This window comes from Abramis brama (genome assembly GCF_963993115.1).
Source record: "Abramis brama genome assembly, chromosome: 3".
NCBI lineage: Eukaryota > Metazoa > Chordata > Actinopteri > Cypriniformes > Leuciscidae > Abramis > Abramis brama.
In genome coordinates, this window is record NC_139965.1 from 4,401,305 (window position 1) to 4,424,869 (window position 23,565).

The 23,565-nt window shown below is 38.7% G+C and overlaps 1 protein-coding gene across 1 annotated transcript; it reads left to right on the forward strand.

Annotated features, from left to right (window-relative positions):
* The first annotated feature begins 242 nt into the window (after nucleotides 1-242).
* LOC311079133 (uncharacterized protein) lies at nucleotides 243-23,565 on the forward strand. The gene is made up of 3 exons (XM_084108339.1): nucleotides 243-446; nucleotides 19,753-19,816; nucleotides 21,903-23,565. Exons 2-3 carry the CDS (start codon nucleotides 19,806-19,808, stop codon nucleotides 23,491-23,493), a joined length of 1,602 nt encoding a protein of 533 aa, XP_083964465.1. The 5' UTR covers nucleotides 243-446; nucleotides 19,753-19,805; the 3' UTR covers nucleotides 23,494-23,565.

Genomic DNA, 23,565 nt, shown 5'->3' on the forward strand with positions numbered 1-23,565 from the left:
ATCAGTAAAACTAAATCCAATTTTTTTTTTTTTTTTTTTTAAATGCAGCAAAAATAAAACTGCCACTGTACAATCATGAATTAATCTTATCTGTTAGACAATTCTTAGAAATTCACCCACACCCTACTTATGAGTTTAAAGGTTGTTTTAGTCAAATATTAAACTATTTCCTTTTTGTGCAGTTACCAAGAATGATATTTGAGTTTAAAGGTTGTTTTAGTCAAATATTAAACTATTTCCTTATTGTGAGTGCAATCACCAAGAATGATCATGATTTTGTTGCATCTTCTAATGCTATTTTCTAACACTCTTCTGGAGATTCTTTAAAAATATACAGATGTAGCCTTGGTGGACTCATTGATTGCTCGCTGGATATCAGACTGAAAATATCTCTGCTTTTCTGCATTATTCGCTTACATCTCTGGAGACACCCTTAAAAGGAGAAGGTAAGGGAGACGGTTCACTCTTAATCCTCCGTATTCAGTAAACTTGATTTGTTAGCAGATGATTTTTTTTTTTCTAGTCATTTAAACTCATTTTTGTACAGGACTCATTTGTGCCACTGATGCTCATTTAATAAATCAAATAAGAAATGTGCAGTTTGGTGAATGAACATAATGCTAGTTTGTAGCATTGACTATTCAAGAGATCTGATGGGCTGTTTGGTATATTTTTTTGCTTTGCTTGCGTAGCTGTACTATGTTTTTTTCTTTTTTTCTTTTCTTTTTCATTTTGTTTGTAAAGGTTTTTATACCATTACAAAAAACACTGTAATATTTAAATCTATGTAGAATAAAATACTTGAAAAGATCATCGTCTTTGTGGGGAATCATTCCCACCTTTCCTTATATGCACAAACAGTGCTTACTGTAACTCCCTCAGAGATCTTTAATTTGATGGAGATCCAACTAGACAATTTGGTAACACTTTATATTACGACCCGCAAACAACTGCGTAAGTAAACCGAAATTACGGTGTACGTTTCTGTAATTATAGTGTACTTCCGTGTAGGTATAAGGGAACAATATGTTAAGTTTTGGGTAATAAAGGGGTACAACCAGATATACAAGCAAATTATTTATAATGTAATTATTTTAAAACTAACAGGTACCTATTCTGTATATATTCCAGGCAAAAATTGTATGTCTGTTGTATATAAAAGTTTTTATCACATTTCTGGCAAAATATGTCCTTGTGCAATGTAGTTACAGGGTAATTTTGACATCTGTGGGTTGTAAATTAAACTTTTTGGCAATGCTATTTATTGGCTTTTCTTACTAAACTACTTAACGTTAAGCCAAAAAAATTAGTTTTTGCTATGATTTTAATTTAAAACGTACCATGTAGTACTTAGTACTACTACTTACCTTATCACATTGTATTGCAATGACACTTAAATGTCAGGGCAAATATACTGTGTAATTAAAAGTTTTTTTGTTTTGTTTTTTTAATAAGAGTAGCCTACCTTTCTCTGTAATTACTGTGCAAATAGTGTTGTTTCGTATTGTTACATAGCAAGTAGTGTTTGTTACCCGTTTCGACTGTGTAGTTACAGGGTAATTGTAACTCCTGCGGGCTGTAAATTAAAGTGGCGCTTGTTACCCCCTTGTTCTGTGTAGTTACAGGGTAAGTGTAACTCCTGCGGGCTGTAAATTAAAGTGCCGCTTGTTACCCCCTTGTTCTGTGTATTTACAGGGTAAGTGTAACTCCTGCGGGCTGTAAATTAAAGTGCCGCTTGTTACCCCCTTGTTCTGTGTAGTTACAGGGTAAGTGTAACTCCTGCGGGCTGTAAATTAAAGTGGCGCTTGTTACCCCCTTGTTCTGTGTAGTTACAGGGTAAGTGTAACTCCTGCGGGCTGTAAATTAAAGTGGCGCTTGTTACCCCCTTGTTCTGTGTAGTTACAGGGTAAGTGTAACTCCTGCGGGCTGTAAATTAAAGTGGCGCTTGTTACCCCCTTGTTCTGTGTAGTTACAGGGTAAGTGTAACTCCTGCGGGCTGTAAATTAAAGTGCCGCTTGTTACCCCCTTGTTCTGTGTATTTACAGGGTAAGTGCAGTAAATATACAATAAAGGATCCAATTTAATTTCTGACTTTTATTTTACAAAAAAAATGTCAAAACTCTTTTTCATCTTAATAAAACATAGTCTTTTCTACAGTATACTCAAACAACAAAGTAACACATTATACCCCCCCCCCCCCCCCTTTTATTTGCGTCCCTTGCTTTTCTTCTTCTTTCTTTTCTTGCTCTTCTTTTTCTTAACTTCCACTGGGGACTGAAGTTGAGGAGTTGATGGAGTCCCATTGGTCTTGCTGCACTGCAAAAATATGAATATACAGTATATACATGCTCTTAGCAAGCTACACCTTCAATTTTAAGTTGTCGAACAATCCTCCACTCTAAAACATTTTGTGCCACCTGATATTACTGTAGTAACTGTAATTTTGAAGAAAACACATTTTGGTGAAGTTTGAGTCAGATCATGGGGGGGTTGTGATATTTTATAGTGATAATGACTGTAGTGCAGCAGAAAATGTTTTTTAAAAAGGCATAGTTGTTCTGACAGCAACAAAAAAAACAAAAAAGCATGAAACACAAACCTGAGGGCTGTGGCAATAGTTTGGATTGAGCTGATCAACAAACGAACAGGGAACTACGTCATCACGTTGAAAGGTCACGCCTGCGCCGGCCGAAGTACCGCCCCACTGTTTACAATGCAACCGTACGTAGGAGGATAGTTCAAATAGTATTGTTTGCGATTATATATATAGAAATCGTATTCAGTGAATATGAATAGTATATGAATAACATTCTGATGAATATGAATAGTAGTTCAAATAGTATTGCCGGCGCAGGCGTGACCTTTCAACGTGATGACGTAGTTCCCTGTCCGTTTGTTGATCAGCTCAATCCGAACTATTGAAGGTAAAAAGTTTATAAATTATATATTTCTTTTTTTAAAATGACCTATCGTTTCGCTAGATAACAACCTCTTCTTCAGCTGTGATCGCGTACAGCCCGTTTAAACACTTAAAAGACTTTTGAAACTGCATTGATTTGGACTTAACGATGGTGACCAATGAAGTCCGTTGTAAATTTTCATTTTGGGGTGAACTAATCCTTTAACAAGTGCATTTATAATGTACAGTACCAGTGATGTTTAGTTCTTCAATTTGATGTTTTAAAAAATAGGAAAGTGGTCACAAGTATAAGCCCTGGAGTAGGGCAGCAGTAAAATTTAAACGTCTAACCTTTCTTTCTTTCTTTCTTTCTTTCTTTCTTTCTTTCTTTCTTTCAAAGATAAGATTATCACTCTTAAAGCAGAGATCACCTTGCTCAAAGATGAGTGTGATTTTTTGAAAAAGGAAATTGAAAAGATGAAGTCTGCTGTCCCATCTGCAATGACACAAAGATATGCTGTTACTATAGTGCCACAGCCCTCATGTTTGTGTTTCATGCTTTTTTGTTTTTTTGTTGCTGTCAGAACAACTATGCCTTTTTTAAAAACATTTTATGCTGCACTGCACTACAGTCATTATCACTATAAAATATCACAACCCCCCCATGATCTGCCTCAAACTTCACCAAAATGTGTTTTCTTCAAAATTACAGTTAATAATACAGTTTATAATGTGTTACTTTGTTGTTTGAGTATACTGTAGAAAAGACAATGTTTTATTAAGATGAAAAAGTGTTTTGAAATGTTTTTGTAAAATAAAAGTCAGAAATTAAATTGGATCCTTTATTGTATATTTACTGCACTTACCCTGTAAATACACAGAACAAGGGGGTAACAAGCGGCACTTTAATTTACAGCCCGCAGGAGTTACACTTACCCTGTAACTACACAGAACAAGGGGGTAACAAGCGCCACTTTAATTTACAGCCCGCAGGAGTTGCACTTACCCTGTAACTACACAGAACAAGGGGGTAACAAGCGCCACTTTAATTTACAGCCCGCAGGAGTTACACTTACCCTGTAACTACACAGAACAAGGGGGTAACAAGCGGCACTTTAATTTACAGCCCGCAGGAGTTACACTTACCCTGTAACTACACAGAACAAGGGGGTAACAAGCGGCACTTTAATTTACAGCCCGCAGGAGTTACAATTACCCTGTAACTACACAGAACAAGGGGGTAACAAGCGCCACTTTAATTTACAGCCCGCAGGAGTTACACTTACCCTGTAACTACACAGAACAAGGGGGTAACAAGCGGCACTTTAATTTACAGCCCGCAGGAGTTACACTTACCCTGTAAATACACAGAACAAGGGGGTAACAAGCGCCACTTTAATTTACAGCCCGCAGGAGTTACAATTACCCTGTAACTACACAGTCAAAACGGGTAACAAACACTACTTGCTATGTAACAATACGAAACAACACTATTTGCACAGTAATTACAGAGAAAGGTACTCTTATTAAAAAAACAAAACAAAAAAACTTTTAATTACACAGTATATTTGCCCTGACATTTAAGTGTCATTGCAATACAATGTGATAAGGTAAGTACTAAGTACTACATGGTACGTTTTAAATTAAAATCATAGCAAAAACTAATTTTTTTGGCTTAACGTTAAGTAGTTTAGTAAGAAAAGCCAATAAATAGCATTGCCAAAAAGTTTAATTTACAACCCACAGCTGTCAAAATTACCCTGTAACTACATTGCACAAGGACAATTTTTGCCTGGAATATATACAGAATAGGTACCTGTTAGTTTTAAAATAATTACATTATAAATAATAAGTATATCTGGTTGTACCCCTTTATTACCCAAAACTTAACATATTGTTCCCTTATACCTACACGGACGTACACTATAATTACAGAAACGTACACCGTAATTTCGATTTACTTACGAAGTTCTTTGCAGGTTGTATATCTGCTTGTTACCCCTTTATTACCCAAAACTTAACATATTGTTCCCTTATACCTACACGGAAGTACACTATAATTACAGAAACGTACACCGTAATTTCGGTTTACTTACGCAGTTGTTTGCGGGTCGTAATATAAAGTGTTACCGACAATTTTTTTAATTAATTTTTTTATGTGTATTATTCAACTGCTTTTTTAAATCATTCTCCTGTTACTCACACTGTACGAGTAGATCACATGCGATGTACAGCCAAAGCTCACGATTTATGTGATCACACTATACAGTCCGATCATCGAGCTGTGAATTGACTGCTACTCTATACGTGTGAAACATGCGTGCCGTTTGCACTGATAGACCATGATATTGTGTATCCAGAGATATCGGCAAAAGCATCAGCTATCGATATCAAGAGGATTTAGCATTTCCAATTCATGTAGGCCTATTTTCAATTATTATTATTATTATTATTACTATTATTATTATTATTATTAGGGTAGGCCTACTTTTATTATTAAATTGATATTACAATTCATTTGGCCCGCAATAATTTACCACATAACCGAAGTGCTGCGAGGATAATAAAAGATTAGATAGACTAGCTTACTCCTCATTGTAAATTATTTAACCTTCTGGGGCCTAAGGTGTTTATGGGGTCCTTGAGATGTTCTGACATGCCCTGACATTTGTGCTTTTTCAGTTGCTTATAAACATATTAATGGCAAAGGTGTAATTACACTTATTTAGCACAAACAGGGCTACCATAATATGTGAGCAACATGTATGTACATGTTTGTATTTTTGAGAGAATAATGTTTATGCATGGTTATTGAAAAAACTAAAAATTAAAGTTTCTGAAAAAAGGCCACAAAACACATACTAAATATGTGTCAATAAGACTTTTGACTAATGGATGTCGAAGTTTTTTCTTCAAAATGATCTGAAAATCACCCTGCCTAATCATTCACATAAAACAATACATTGATTTAAATTTTGTAAGACGCTTTTTGTTTGGAAAGGCAATATATGCAGTGATATATATGCGTGAATGATCCAACACCATCATGAATATTGAGTAGTTCACACCTGAGAAGATTCATTCACCTGATAAATAAATGTTACATCTTGATTTAGTCTGAAGTTTTCTGAAATCCTTATTTTAGTAGATTATGAGGAGGCTGGTGCTACCGCAGCTCTGTGTCCAGGATAGGTCAAACTAAAGGTGCATGTATGAATGGAGCAGTAGGCACGTCATCTGAAGACCTTTTGATTTCTGTCTATCACTGATTTAGAAATTTAGCAAGTTGTACAGAAGTGGCTAAATAAACTACACTGTTTTTGTACGAGTGAGCAGTAGGCTTATGATTATTTTATAATAAGAAACACAATCTAAATTTGATTATCATTTGAAATTGGAGTCAGATTAATGCAAGGCAAGGCAAGTTTATTTATATAGCACATTTCATACACAATGGCAATTCAAAGTGCTTTACATAGAAGAAATTAAAATAATAAAAAAGAAATTAGAGTAATTAAAACAGTTTAGAAAAATAAAAAAATAAAATACAGTACAGTACAGTCGGACGAACATTGGCACAGTGCTCATTCATTAAATGCAATAGCTAAACAGAAGTGTTTTCAGTCTGGATTTGAATGTAACTACTGTAGGAGCACATCTGATCTCCTCTGGAAGCTGGTTCCAGCTGCGGCTGGCATAATAGCTAAAAGCGGACTCGCCATGCTTTGAGTGAACCCTTGGTATTTCTAGCTGATATGATCCTAGTGATCTGAGTGATCTGTTGGGTTTATATTCAGTGAGCATATTTGCAATGTATTGCGGTCCTAGGCCATTGAATGATTTATATACCAGTAATAATACTTTAAAATCAATCCTAAATTTAACTGGGAGCCAGTGTAAAGACCTGAGGACTGGTGTGATATGTTCATATTTTCTGGTTCTGCTCAGAATCCTGGCGGCAGCGTTCTGTATGAGCTGCAACTGTCTTATGGTCTTTTTGGGAAGGCCAGTGAGGAGTCCATTACAATAATCCACCCTGCTGGTGATGAAAGCATGCAGTCTTGTCTGGAAACAAAGCATCTAATTCTTGCAATATTTTTCAGATGATAGTATGCTGATTTAGTTATTGCTTTGACATGACTACTGAAACTAAGGTCTGACTCTAGTGACACACCAAGATTCCTAACTTGATTTTTAGTTGTTTGACCCCTAGAGTGAAGGTATGCGTTCACTTTGAGAACTTCATCTTTGTTTCCAAACGCAATGACTTCAGTTTTGTCTTTGTTTCACTGAATAAAGTTTTGACACATCCAACTGTTGACTTCATCAATGCATTGGCACAGGGAGTCAATGGGGCTGTAATCGTTAGGCGATAGGGCTAAGTAGAGCTGTGTGTCGCCTGCATAGCTGTGGTAAGAGATTTGGTTCTTTCTCATTATTTGGCTCATTGGGAGCATATACAGGTTGAACAGGAGTGGTGCAAGAATTGAGCCTTGAGGGACTCCACATGTCATGGATGTCCACTCAGACTTATGGGGCCCTATCTTGCACCCAGCGCAATTGACTTTGTACACTGACGCATGTATCATTCCTATTTTGCACCCGCGCAAAGCGCACTTTTCCCTCCACAGAAGCACGTCGCTAAACTAGGGAATGAACTTGCGCTCCCTGGGCGGTTCAGCGCAAAAAAGGAGGCGTGTTCCGGCGCAAATGTTCCTTCATGCTATTTTGCAGGTTTAGAAAACAATTGCGCCACTAACCAGGAAAAAATAGTTTAAAGTCAGTGGCGCGTTGCGCATGTTATTCATATGCTATTTTAAGGGCGCATGCTTGGCCATAATCAATGTAGCGTGTGCACAACGCGCATACACTTTGATTCTCTCATCTACACAGAAGCAGCAGTTTTCATTTTTGCAAATCATACATTATTAAGATAGATAGATAGATAGATAGATAGATAGATAGACAATTTATTATAAAAGCATACATCTAGCTTACACATTTACCCAAATTATCATACTCCTTTTTAACCGAAGTTAATTTGGGTGGGTTTCTCCATCCCCAACGTCCCTGACGAGAGCGTTGCTCTCCTTGGCTGTGAACCGCTCCTGGCGCGCGTCTGGCAAATCCGCCGTTATAATAGGAATCCGCTTTAGAACAAAGCGCGTCTGCTCTTAAAGGGAATGTGAGATGACGCTCTGATTGGTTTATTTCACGTTACGCCCAAACCACACCTATGAATAATGAAGCTACTTCAGACCAACCCATTTTAGATTTGCGCCTGGCGCAAGAGTCATTTATCCCGCTGGGAAAATAGCAACAGCGCCAAGACCCGCCCACAAAGTTACTTGCGCTTTGAGCTTTGACACTTGCGTTTCAGATCGTTAAAATAGGGCCCATGATCTCCTATACTCACATAATAACCTCTCCCATCTAAGTATGACCTGAACCATTTTAGGACTATCCCAGAAAGCCCCACCCAGTTTTCCAGCCTGTTAAGAAGTATGTTATGATCGACAGTGTCAAATGCAGCACTGAGGTCGAGTAGCACCAGCACTGATAATTTGCCTGAATCAGTATTTAAGCGAGTATCGTTTATTATCTTTATGAGCTATGGAAGTAAAATAATGTCAAATGTTTTTGAAATAAAAAGCCTGTTGAATTGCACTACTTGAAAAAAATAGGCATTGCATTAACCATGCTTGCATTTTAATGCATTGTATTTTTAGGGCTTGCATTTTTATGGGCTGAAATTCAGCATGGTTGAATATTTAAGCTGTGAATATTTCAGTTAAAAACATTTCAAACACCTTTTCATTATTAAAAATTCAATAATCCATATTCACCTTTCATATTTCACTTCCAAAATATTCAAACTGTTTAAAAATACAACCAATAATATTCAACAGTCAATTTTCGGGCCATTTTATTTCGCTTTGCAAATTCGCTTCCACAAATTCAGTGGTTCAAATTCGACAGTAAATTCAACATTGACGTCCAGGAACTGCAGGAAAAGCAATAGATTACCGAGCATACTCTCCATCTGCTGTTAGTCGACCTCACCATCAGATGGTGCAAAAGCGCGTGTTGTTGACGAAGACCAGCAAAATTAGAGCAAGTCATTCATTCATAAAACTCATTTACAGCAATGTAAGTGTATTTGTGATTATTATGACGGCTGTTTTATGTTAAATTCAGTGCCTTCACGGTTACTTTTCCTGTGTAGCCTACATGCATCTTTCTCTACCGTGAACGAGATTATAATGTTATTCCCCGATGCGGATGTACAGATCCAATGTTACATTTTTGAGGTTGACATATATTTCTCTTGGTTGTTTAGTTGCCTTAACTTTATATTGTGGCAATGTGCTGCATGCAGGCTATTATGGGTTTCCCTCAATACTTCTGGACATATACAACGATTAACGTAGATTAATGGACTACAGTGATGTAAAATACCAAACTCGCAGGCAAGCAGATGGACTCAGAATAACGCGCAAAGCTGAGCGTTTCCCAGTGATAGACTGGTATAAAGTTGGCTTGATGTTGGACATTCGCACATTTAGGGACCGTCTCTAAAGTGTATACGACTTTGGTAAACACGTTTCTAACTCCGATAGCATTTGAATAGAACGACTTACAGTCATAAAACCAACTGTAAAGTGTTCATGTAGTGTCAGGCATAATGCGCACCCTTTGGATTTTTGATATTTATTCAAATAAATTTAAGTTTGCTATTGAAGTTAGAAACGTGTCAATGTTGTATGCAACTTTAGAGACGGTCCCTAAATGTGCGAATGTCCAATGTCAAGCCAATTTTACATTTAGTCATTTAGCAGACGCTTTTATCCAAAGTGATTTACAGTTAAATTAACAATAGGACAACAATATGCAAGTGCTATGACAGTTTAAGCTAATGCAATACACGTAGGCATACTATATATAGTATATCAGTATATATATCACCAGTAGGCTTATATGTATATCGCCAGTAGGCTATATCACGAAACGCTCAGCATGAAACTTTGTGCGTCAAGTTCATATTCTGAGTCCATGCTTGCCTGTAGCCTATATAGTAGCCTACAGCCTACTTCCCCAATAAGGTGCAAGATTGATCTTTCATATCACTGTATTAGTACATTAAGCTACGTTAAGCGTTTTGTCCCAACTGAAGGGGAATCCTTGAGTATGAGGTATTGAGGGAAACCGATTATAATCCTGTTTATGGTAGAGAAACCTGATGACATGTAGAATACACAGGGAAAGTAACAATGAAGTTATTGAATGAAACATAAACACACAGCTTTTGTGTGTTTATCATCTTTTCCGCACATACTGACACAGATAATCATTTCCATTTTATGAATGAATGTCTTCGTCAACAACAAGCGCTTTTGCACCATCTGATGGTGAGGTCGACTAACAGCAGATGGAGAGTATGCTCGGTAATCTATTGCTTTTCCTGCAGTTCCTGGACGTCAATGTTGAATTTACTGTCGAATTTGAACCACTGAATTTGTGGAAGCGAATTTTGCAAAGCGAAATAAAATGGCCCGAAAATTGCCTGTTGAATATTATTGGTTGTATTTTTAAACAGTTTGAATATTTTGGAAGTGAAATATGAAAGGTGAATATGGATTATTGAATTTTTAATAATGAAAAGGTGTTTGAAATGTTTTTAATTGAAATATTCACAGCTTAAATATTCAACCATGTTGAATTTCAGCCCATAAAAATGCAAGCCCTAAAAATACAATGCATTAAAATGCAAGCATGGTTAATGCAATGCCTATTTTTTTTCAAGTAGTGCAATTCAACAGGCTTTTTATTTCAAAAACATTTGACATTATTTTACTTCCATAATGAGCGCTGTCTCTGTGCTGTGGTGCGGTCGGAAACTAGATTGAAAATTGTCAAAGTATCCATTCGAGCATAAGAATTTGTTCAGCTGATTGAAGACAACTTTTTCAATGATCTTGCCTATGAAAGGAAGATTTGAGATCGGTCTATAGTTGCTTAATATGGTCTTATCCAGATTGCTCTTTTTCAGGAGGGGCTTGACAACTGCAGTTTTCAGGGAGTTTGGAAAACTCCCAGAGAGAAGTGAGGCATTTACCACTTCTAGAAGATCTGCTTCTAAACTGTTTAACACACTTTTGAAAAATGATGTGGGAAGCGTGTCAAGAACGCAGGTTGATGTTTTAAGGTGCTGTACGGTTTCTTCCAAAATTTTGCCATCAATTTCTTTGAAATCAGACATAGTAACTACTTTCTCAGGTGGTCTGATCTGTCTGACCCCAGCACAACTCAAGGATGTGCTGATCACCTTTCTGATATTATTGATTTTCTCAGAGAAGAAAGAAGCAAACTCACTGCACCTGCTGTCTGAGAGAATTTCACTGGCGATCTGGCTTGGGGGGGTTGTCAGTCTCTCTACAGTAGCAAAAAGAGTGTGTGTGTTGTTTAAATTACTGTTTATAATATTTGAGAAGAAAGTCTGTCTAGCTTTGCCTAGTTCCATATTGAAAGCATGGATGCTGTCTTTGTAGATGTTATAATGGACTACAAGTTTTGCACTACAATACAATAGTTTTGGACTACAATATTTTGCACTGTTGTTGAGTTTCTCCAAGGTGCTTTTTTGTCTGCCACTCTTCTTCCTGACTTTAACAGGAGCAATTTCATCAATTACACTTTTAACTTTTGAGTTAAAAGAATCAAGGAGAAAATCAACAGAGTCTGCAGATATGCTTGGTGTTAAGGATATAGCCTTCATAAATAGTACACTAGTGTTCTCATTTAAGCATCTCTTCTTGACAGACACAGATCTAGCTTCAGTGGCGGGAGAGATCAATATATCAAAGAAAATACAGAAATGATCAGACAGCGTGTGTCCACGATTGTGTGTGGGTCCATGTACATGCTGAGTCAAATCAAAAGTTTTTAAAACAGTTTTGATTTCTTTTGCCATATTGTTTTCTGCAATATCTATGTGAATGTTAAAAATCTCCAGCAATGGCAAAACAATCAAACTCTGAGGTAATGGTTGATAACAGTTCTGTAAAGTCCTCAGCAAAGGCTGGAGAGTATTTGAGGCCTGTAAATAATGATAAGTAAAATGCGTGGAGCACCTTTTAACACAATACCCAGATATTCGAAAGACAGGTAATTCCCAAATGGTATTTGCTTACATTGATAGATATCTTTAAAAAGAGCAGCTAGACCCCCACCTCTCTTAACAGCTCTGCAGACACTCATAAATGTAAAGTTAGGAGGGGATGTTTCATTGAGGACTGTTGCACTGCAGCTGTCTTCTAGCCATTCATTCATTCTGTCTTTCATTTAGAAGCATAAAATCCAGGTTGTTTGTGGTTATTAAGTCGTTGACTAGAAGTGATTTATTTTTAAGTGAGCGAATGTTAAAAAGTGCTAACTTAACAGTCTTACTTTTCCCCACAGCAATATTAGTTTGACGTGTAATAGGCACCAGATTAGTTGGGTTTGCTGTACGGCTATTGAAGGCCTTAGACTTTCTATCTTGTAATAGAACAGCAATAGAGAAAGATACAGGCACACTGGGTTCCCGCTTGTTTTGTAAACATTTGAGAAAGTTACTGTTATCAATGCGGGGACCCGACACATATCACTGAGAGCTGGTATCAGTTGTTTTTGGTTCACCTCGAGCAGATGGAGGAGGGTGTGGGCCCTGGCGTTGTGGCAGAGGCCGAAGAGCTCTCACAGGAGGAGGGGGAGGGCGAGCTGGGCCCGCAGGCTTTGATGCGGGTGGTTGAGGTGCCTGACGTTTTTTGGTTGATATCTGGGGGCTTGCAGCAAAAGAGTGGGATAGTTTGGTTCCAGCATACACCAGTTCTTCCATTTTCTGTGAGAAGCACAGAAGTGGCGATGCTGGAGAGCTGGAAAAAGTGTCTGTTGAAAGGGACTGTTGCTCTGGTGTTATCGGAGGCTGTAATATGCTGTCCTGGCTTCCCTGGCTGTTTTCCAGGAAGTCGTCCTTGGGTGCTGAATCTTGGTAGCCTGGTTCTACCAGACTCTCGTACATTTCATTTGTACAGAGAGTCTGGCCTCTCTCCATTGAGAAACCTTTACTTCCTTGTAGGCGGGTTCTCTGTTAAAGTTCAAAACTATTGGATCTGCCCAGAGTCACTCAGGATCTGCCATAGCCAATCACTAACGTGTGGTCGTGACGTATGTCACGTGCCGAAACCGTCCGGAAACAACAAGTCCGAATGATCAGAGGATTATGTTTAGAATAAGATGTCTGGTAACGAGAGCTGCAGGTTTTGTTCATCGAATTTAAGAGTTCAAGGAACAATTGTAAATTCTAAATGTATATTTGACACTAAGGAAGGTGATGTATCCAGTCAACTGTCGAAGCTGGGTCTAATCATTAAAGGGATAGTTCACTTTGAAATTAAATTGTGGTATGTTTTAGCTTACCTCAAGGGCATCCAAGATGTAGGTGTCTTTTTTTCCGCAGTAGTTTCAATTTTGATATTTTTAGGTCAAACCGTTCTTGTCTGTCAGTCATTTAATGCAGGTCTGTGGTCACTGTCTTAAAGAGCATGCACAGAGTCCAAATTAAAACAATTCCCCATCGTCCAAATTAAACAATTCCCCATCGTAAGTACACATTGATGGCCTAAGACACGAAACGAGCGGTTTGTGTGAGAAAACTAACAGTATTCATATCGTTTTTACCTCTTATACACAACCACGTCAAGTGATCTGAGGGCGCGCGCATCCTGGTGTGTGACGTGTACGCAGACTGGTGCATAGATATATGTACACTAGAAGTCGCCTTGTCTACGGCAGTTCATTGGAACGAATGTCTTTAAGGCGACATCTAGTGTATATATCTATGCCGCTGCGGTCGTTTCGGGATCTGCCGCAAATGCTGTACAGTACAGTGATCACCGTCCAAAATGTCACGGTCATCGTGCACGCCGAGCTGCCCAGCACGAACTCCTAACTTTTCTGCCTCCTTCACTTGGTCCCACATTAGTGCAACAAGAGGGGAGACGACAACAACTATCGGCTTTGCATCCCTATCGTTCGCCTTAGCTAACTCATTCACCACTAGCGGAGTGAGCTGGAAAATCAAACTTTTCCCGAACCCCGTGGGGAGGAGGGCCACAACATCATGGCCACCAACAAAACTTAGCAAACATTGTTCTAGCTCCGGCTTTAACTTCTATATATTCGGCAGTTTTGCAACAACGGACCGAATAGCTTTTCTCACGTCTTTCTCCACTGCCATTACTGAACTCCAACTCAAACTGACGCACTACATCAACGTCATCTTTCTCAGCCACTCCCTCTGTTCGCTGATTGGTCCTACAAAAAATTGGTTTCTGGAAACCTAAGAATATACAGCAGTCCCAGACGTAGTACTGAAGGAAAATGAAATTGAGCGGAAGTGCGTAGGAGGGTGCAGCCAGGCTAGAATCTTGGAGCAGTTCTAATATGTCTGTCTGTGGTGAGCTCTGTGGGTAGGGCTCAGCTGAGATTGAGTCCGTGAGCAGAGGTTGTTGTGGCGGAGTGGTGTTATCATTAAGAGATTAAGTGTAGACCTAAAGTAATATTGAAACTAATTTCCTATAAATTAAGTGAACTTCACTGGGGCACTGTAAAGACATACACGCACTATACCTTCGCCCAGACCGTTGGACTCCGTCTTTTAGGCCAATGGGTGGTCTTTATACTATCAACCTTAAAAATCAAAATTCCAAATTTAATTGTATAATTACCATGGCTGAATTTTGCATCGCTTTTGGAAGATACACAGAAATTGTTTGTTTTGTCTTCCTCTAAAAGACGCAAAGAACTGAATATTTTTTTTTAATCTATCATAGCTGAACTGTCTCAGTCTTTTGACTGTGCACATTTTATGACCTATTACAGGCTATTTTCAGCCAAAATGCGCAGCCCGAGTCGCCCAGTGGAATCAATGTCCTTATTGGGGAGCTCTTGACCTGGAGCTGTACAATAAGGTTTTTCTGGGCTCCTGAAGCATAATGTGTTTTGTGTAATTCTGCCACACATGAGCCTTCTTTGTGTCCCCTTTTCAATCCTGCCCCTCCAAGCAATCCAGGCACTTCTCGATTTGTCAATTCTACATCTTACGTACCACAGTCTAGGGGCAATTCCAAAAGCTGTAATTTCAGAATAGGGATGGGAATTGAAAACTGGTTCCACTCGAGAACCGGTTCTAAGTTTAATGAACCATCGATATTGTATGCCCTCGACGTTAACGAGTCCTCTTATCGATGCTCCTGCTCCGAGTCCCAGCCATAGTATATACAGACCGTGAACTCACAACTGTTCAAACCCTTTTGTCCTTTATCGGGCACCATAGCACGGTGTCCTACGCATCTGTGCGTCATGACGTCAAAACGATTTGAGCAAAAGCAGGGAATCATGGAAAGGAAGAGGTGATCTAAAGCTTGGCTTTATTTTACTAAACGAGACAAAATTATGCCGTTTGCAATAACAGGGTTTTTCCTGAATTGAAATTTTTTTAGAGGCCGCCAAAGCGATTCACTTAAAGCCCTGTTTACAGATCGTTTCTGATGAAATAGAATGGTTAAGATTGAAATTTGGACACATGCTGCTGTCCCGAGAATTTTCGGTTTCTATAGTAGCACCCCCCCCCCCCCCCCCACCTCCACAATGGCTGCATAGGTACACTGGAACAATCAAGTCTTTGTAAACGAAAGTTTAATGCGTTTTAGGAAGGATTGTTCCAGTGTACCTATGCAGCCATTGTGGAGGTAGGTGGGGGTGGGGGGGGTTTCTACTATAGAAACCGAAAATTTTCGGGCCAGCAGCATGTGTCCAAATTTCTTAACCGTTCTATTTCATCAGAAACGATCTGTAAACAGGGCTTTAAGTGTAAAATGCCGAACTTGTCCTTTAAATCTAGGATTTTTTGTCCTCATGTTTGTGGTCTATCACATTTTGTAAAATGTAAAAAATCTTTTGGTGTGTACCCAGCATAAGCAATGCATTCCTGACAGAGACATGCAGTGGTGTGTGAGTGTGTTCCAATGGGAAAACACTGGAACAGCACTGTATGGGGGTTGTTCCTGGTTGCAGGCTCCCAAAAACTGCTCTGTCACCTACCCTTAAATACTGAAGGATTCAAATTTAAGAATATGTTTCAAATATGCTTCCTTACATAACATCACGGTAAAGAATATTGTATTTAGTGTTTAAGGGTAAGATAATGATTCTGCTCAGCAAAGTTGCCTTTCCTGTTTTCTCCTCATTGTCTTTAATGGCTCTTTGAGTCCCAGTATCACTCAGAACTGATGGGATTAGCACACGAATGATTCACTGAGAAATCTCACCTTTTGTTCTGCAAATGGCTTTCGGACCCAAATGGCCCTTGGAGCCTTATGCTGATTGAATTAGGATTGACTAGACCCTCAGTCTAGGGTGTTACCTTAACCTGTATACTCATTTACATGCTTTGTTTGAATTTGTCTCCACCCCCAAAAGTCCCTCCTCCTAAAATGCCTATAAGATACCATGTAAAGTTATGTTAGATTAGATCATGTTGGAAGTTTCTACAGCCACGTAAAGTGGAGTTCTCAATAAAGAATAACTTCTGTTGAACGCGATCCCAACTGTCTCACTGGTCTCTGCTTCGAACAAAGAAAACTTTACAACAATACCCAGACCAGAACAAAAGGGTTATACCAATATTTAGAGTTGTTTTGGGTCCATTCATGTACCCCAGGGGGTAACACCTGGTTTCGGGGGAGAGGGGAGAATTATCTGATATCTTAAAGAGACACCACCCAAAGAGGAGAACAGAAGTTTTCAATCTTTCTCATAATACCAATGACTGCAATGAAATTAAGAGCATTTTACCAATAACACTGAGACACTTAAAATGATACCAAACATGAAAAGGAGAAACAATAGATTCACAAGATACATCATATGTGATATATAGACATTCTTAGTGAACTTTTGGTGACTTGACTCAGGGAGAGAGGAAGGGAGGAGGGAGAGGGAAATGCAGAGATAAGGAAGGAGAAAAATTTGGACAAGACTATGTCCTGTGCTCTTACTTTGCGATCTTCTGTCCTGGGTGCGTTTTATTGCTTTATTGCAGGGTGAGTTTAATCTCAGCTTTTGTCGTAGCAGGAAAATCAGCTCTTAGTTATGACTACAGTTAAGGATGCGATGGGGTTCACTTATTGAAACAGAGGGGAGGAGAGAAGAGAGATCAATGTCTGCACCTGCTAGAATCTGTGAGCGTAAATGAGTAGAGGTGGTGACAACATTAGAAGAAACTGGAAGAACAGATGCAGTTAAGAGTATATGTTGGGAGGCAGGGAACTGCTGAGGAAGTGGTTGCAGGATGGGATAGGGCCGAGGAATAGACCATTTGAGGAGGCAACCCCACGCTTTGTGGGGTTGAAAAAAAAGGGTTGACAAAATGATTACTGCAAATCCACCTTTTGCTGCCTGGAGTCCAGTTGTTTCTATGAATTGCAGCGACCCATTTGCTTCTCTGTTCTGTAGCTTTCGGCAGTCTGTAAAAATATACCTCAGGTTTCTTGTCAAATCTAGTTATACAGCCAATCTCAAACCTCATTCCTGCTTTAGATGTGAAATCATTGAATTAGACTATTATAGCATTAACTCTAATTTATTATCTTCCTTTACCATAGTACAAACAAATATACACTGTATATATTATGAGCACAGCTGTAATTGTTGGAAGATTATTTATATATATATTATGTAATATAATCCAAAGTCCAATTGTCTAACCAAAGGGAACACTAATCACCAGAATGTTGAGTTCAAACAATAATTATTTTCAACAAAAACAAATCATGCTAAATCTGTATTAATTTATCAACTTAAAAAAATAAATCAATCAAAACTCACTTATAAGTACAAGTGTTTAGAGTTGTTTCAAATATGATACTGTGGATTTAATTTGTTACATCCAATGATATTTTATGAAGTATTTAAAGGGGTCATATAATGGTACATGCACTTTTACAAGTTGATTGTACTGAAATGTGTGTTGGCAGTGCCTGTACACAACCATCATAAAATGATAAAAATCCATCCAGTGTTTTTTTTTTAATCTTCTTATATGTTTCCTCCCAACTCAAATCAAGCTGTTTGATTTTGTGACATCACAAAATTGACGCCCCTCCCACGATTGTTGATTGAAAGCAGCGTTTCAACACAGCCCCGCCCTCGCACCCTCGTGAGCGAGCTGTCAATCATAGTCCGCGTGGACCGGTGCGTTCATTGTTGATAGCTGGAGTGCTGAGTAGAATGGCGTCTAATGATTGTGGTGTTCTGTTCTTGGGTGTAATAACGAACACAGCAGTCAAATTGATGATGTTTCTAAATCCGTACAGCTGAAGACGCAGTGGCTGAGTTTGTTTTCGAAGGGAATATTCCCCACGATCAACGTCAATGCTTTCATGTTTGCGCGAATCATTTCACACACCAGACTGCTTTACAAACGAGTTCAGTATAAAGCTGGTTTTGCTAAGAAGCTGCTCCTGAAAAAAGGATCGGTATCAACTATTCGTGTTCTTGCTGCACCTCCAGAAGAAGAAGTGAGTGTAACGTTTTATTAACCTTTATATTAATATTTATATTAATCTTTGCAAATCGCTTGCACGCTTCGTGATGAATGCGGCTATTTTTACACTCAGGGTACATTACGGCATGTTTTCTATGTACGACGTTATCAATATAATTCATAATCCCACATTTATAATGAACAACGCGTTATGGTTATTGTGTTATTATTACAAACGGTGTATGCACAGAACAGAGGGGCGGGGTGAGCAAAGCTCATTATCATTTAAAGACACATGCACTTAAACGGCGTGCTGAAAACAGAGCTGTTTTTGACCAGGTAAAATGAGTGTTTTCTTACAATACTAATGATAATTTTTTATTAAAGTATATTACAAACTTTTAATTTAGACCCTAAATAATCATATTAGCTTGTACAAAAATGCCATTATATGACCCCTTTAAGTCTTTTATCTTCAATTGATTTCATCTAAGGATGTGGCTGAAGTCAGGTGTAGTTCTTGTGCTTCTATTTGTCTCTTTGTTTGTTCTTGTTTCTCTTTTTTCAGTTGTTAACAACAGGTGTTCATCATTAAAGGTCATTCATTACTTAATAATAATTTGATTGTTTCATTAACCTTCTCTAACCTTTGCCCTTGCTAGCCCTAGATCATGTGTTTTTGACAGAAGCTTTTGACCTATTGACCTTGCTAGCCGTCAATCATGTAGTTTTGACGGATGTTTGAAGCCGGTGTCAAGAAGAGTTATATGGTGTCATAGTTAATTGTACCCAAAATGTTACCTGAGAGAGAGTAAGAGAGAAAAGAGTAAAGAGTAAAAGAGATGGAAGGCAGAGCTCAGGTACAGAGGAAGAGCAAAGCCCCTAAGAAGATACAGAAAAAAAAGGAAGCAAAGAAACAGTGACCCAAGAAAGGGACCCAGAGGAAAAGAAAGACAGAGCAACAGTTACACTCTTCTTTTATCCATTCCTTGAGCATGTGACTGAAACCCAAAAGTGAGACATTCAAACTGACCAATCAGCAGATTCTAAATTGCCCCTGTGGCAAGAAAGAGGGGATTAGAACAGGAAAGCACGTCTTTGTTAGTATTTTTTTTTTCACTCACACACACACACACACACACACACACACACACACAGAGAGAGAGAGAGAGAGAGAGAGAGAGAGAGAGAGAGAGAGAGAGAGAGTTTTACAATTAAAAACATCACATTCTGAAAAAAAACTAATGCATTGTTTTGCTGAAAGCAGGCTGAAGAGTGCAGGTCTTCTGTGAAGTGGACACATTCAGTCCCGTGATCATCATGAGTTCCAGGTGAGTTAATAATTTCTACAGCAGGGATGGGCAACTTTGGTTCTAGAGGGCCAAGCACTGAAACCCTAACTGTACGTTCACACCGCCGCCGACTTGAGCGGCAAAGAAGCTCTGGCCGCCCTGTCAAGGACGCTTGTCAAAAAGTACGAGGAAGCTTGTTGACGCTTTGGCCGCTCTGACGTAGCAGCGTTCTATGTTCGTTCATGGGAGAAGAGAAGTGTCACACCATGAAAAGTAAACAGAATAAACAAGCAATACATTGACACTAGAAACCTTTTATAATGACCGCATTTGTATAACCGTTTTGGTCACATTAATATTTATTATTATTAATAGTGGGTGCGCGTGCACGGCCGGGGCTCTCTCTCTCTCTTTCTGCTCGTTCTAATATGCCCTGTCAAGCGCGCCCTGTTAAACTGGTCAGGACTCTGTGATAAAATGATAAACTTTCACTCTGTGATGGTTAAACTGTGCAATTAATCCGATAATGATAGGAAACCCAGCAACGGCGATGATCAGCTTCTCCTCCGTTTTCTCGGAACTAATGTTTTGGTAGGAACGAAAGTTTACATCGTATGTTTCTCCAGAATCAGCCAGCGCGAAGGACGTCTATATTCCGATTGGTTGCTGGCGTTTGCCGCTGCTTGCCGCTGAACCGCGTCATAGCTCATTACCATAAAGTTGAGCTACTTTCAACTTTCAGATTGACGCTCAAAACGCCCAAAACGCGACGCCGATGGATTTGACGCTCCTTGCAGCTGAGAGAAGCCAGCTTCCATTGAAAATGAATGACTTCCGGTAACTTTGGAAGCTCAAGTCGGCGGCGGTGTGAACGTACAGTAAGGATTTTTATTATTATTCATCTGCTATAAACTGATTGTGCAGACCAAACTTTAAGGCCAGGGGACATGAAACTTGGCCAGATGATAGGTCTCAATTTGGGGTCACGTTAACAAGGTATGTGATGTGTGTTGGTTATGTTTTGACATAATCATTATTTGACCTGAATCACTGAACTCGTTTAGAGCCTAATCTCTTAGATTGTTAGTTAGATTGACCTTATTGATTACAGCAGCACTGTGAGTCTACAGCATAAGTTCCATAATTTTCAATATAATTCTAAGGATTTCTTAAAAGTTGTTCTGATTAAAAAAAACTTTGAAAATAAAAATCTTTCATTTAGACACATACATCAAGAATCAGCCTGTGAATCTCAACAGTGGTGACCATCAACAAGCATGTTGCAGTGCATTCTGGGTGCCACCAATCAAAATTCATCCATGGCTCCCATCATGCATTGCTGCATGAATAAAGTATGATCTTAATTGTCTTAGTAATTTCCTTTATTCATTCTATTTCTTCTTCTTTTTCTTTCTTTTCTTTTTTTTTTTTTTTTGCTGTTTTTATAAAAAACTTTATATTAGCTTGTTTTCTAATGTTCAGAGTTAATCTGTTTATCATATGTCTGTGTGCCTAAAAGACAGATTTAAAAACTTTTTTTTTTTAAATCAGAACAACTTAAGAAATCATTGGAACTATATTGAAAATGCTGGATCTTTTGTTGTAGAATCACAGTGCTGCTATAATCAATAATGTAAATCTAACTCCGAGATCAGACTCTAATTGAGTTCAGTGATTTAGGTCAAATGATTGTCAAAACATAACCAATACCACCTGATCATCCTTTATATTTCCTTGTCTGGCTGTTACAACTCAGTTACAGCAGCCAAAACAAAATCTAATATTAAAATAGTCAAGGGACAAAAGCCCAACTAAAGCAAACACTAAAGCTTAAGCCTACTGACAGTTGGGTTTAGGGGTGGAACTTTATGCTTTCTTCTTTTTCTAAAAAATAATACTTTTCGTAAGAATCACATCGTACAAATGTATATGAAATCTCCACCTCATAAAATAGTAATGTTTTCTTGTGAGATCAGATTGGAATAGCCTTCATTGTTATTTCAATTGAATTAGGATTAAAATATTGTTTATTTGCATTATGTTCATGTTGAAAATGTACTTATAGTCTGGAATTCTTGCTACACAAATATTCTGACAATCATTTGCCTCCATCTGTATTTTACAGACTGCCAATGCTTCCATCAAGCAGATCAACTCTGATTGAACAAGGTCCTCCAAAACGATATCGTCTACATACAGAGAGAAAAGTGCTTGATGATCATGGAAAAGTCAGAAAATGGACTTGTGGGAACAAAGACACCAGTAAAAAAAACAAAATTGTTCTGCTGGTGGGAGAAACCGGCGCTGGCAAGACGGCTCTCATCAACACCATGTTCAACTACTTACTGGGAGTGAAGTTTGAGGATGAAATATGGTATGAAATCACAGAAGAAGGAGCAAGCAACCAATCACAATCACAAACCTCTGAAATCACCATTTATGAGGTCTGTCCTGAAGAGAGTCCCATATCTCTCACCATCATTGATACTCCAGGATACGGAGACACTAGAGGACTGGAAAAAGATCTGGAAGTTGCTGAGAATTTATCCATGTTGTTTCAGAGTAATGATGGAGTCCGTGAAGTCGACGCTGTGTGTTTTGTGATTCAAGCGTCTAAGAATCGTCTCTCGGACAGACAGCATTACATCATCAGTTCAATTCTGTCTTTGTTTGGAAAAGACATTGTGAACAACATTGTGTTTCTAATCACACACTCTGATGGTCTGCCAGCCAACAACGTCCTCAGCGCCATTAATGAAGCTAGAATCCCCTGCAGACGAGACCACAGCGGCCAACCTGTTTATTTCTTATTCAACAACAGGCAGGCTGAAGCCCGTCACACTAAAGAACGTCATGTTCGAGCTCAAAGAGACGCCTGGGAAGACAGCATGGACGGCATGAAGGACTTCATTCAGTCATTGGATGAAAAGAACAGAAGAAGTTTGGAGTTGACTTCAGATGTCCTGATAGAACGCATTCATCTTGAAGCGTCCATCTGCAATTTACAGCTGCGAATTCAAGAGAAAGAGTCAAGAAAGTTAGAGAAAACTCAGATTCAGAAAGAAATGAGTGAAAACAAGGAAAAGATTGAACAGTGTAAAAACTTCCCCATTAAAGTCAAAAAGCCTATCAAAATGAAGGTTCCCATTGAAAGCGTTTCATGGAAGAGCTGGAAGAGCAGAAAGATGACGACCTGCACCGTCTGTGAGGAAAACTGCCATGAGTTTGACTGCTGGTGGGTTTCTGATGTCAGCAAATGTAAAGTCATGAATAACGGCTACTGTACCGTGTGCACAAGGAAGTGTCACCACAGCAAACACGTCAAAGAAAAGAAGAAATACATCGTCAGAAATGCAAGCATGATTATGGACTTTGACAATTTTAAAAAAGAATATGAGAATACATCCTTTAATAGGTTTTCAGATGTAATGGAACATCTTGAGAAAGATCTGCAGGAGCTTGAGGACCAAAACTCAATTCTTCTAACTGAAGCTTACAAGACCATCAAGCATCTGTCTCAGATCGCATTAAAGCCAGACTCGGCCTTCACTCTTCAGCATCTGGAGTTCTTCATCCCTAGAGTGAGGGAGGCTGGGAAAGAAGACTGGGTCCGAGAGCTGGAGTTAATGAGGAGAACCGCTGAATCTGAAGAAGCAAATAAAGATGCTCTGAGTTATCTGAGAGCTGGTCTGGCAAAACTGAAATTTGGCAAATAACACATGCAGAACAGATGAAATAGTGAACACACAGGTGATTTTTATTATCTTAAGATAATAAAAAATATATAA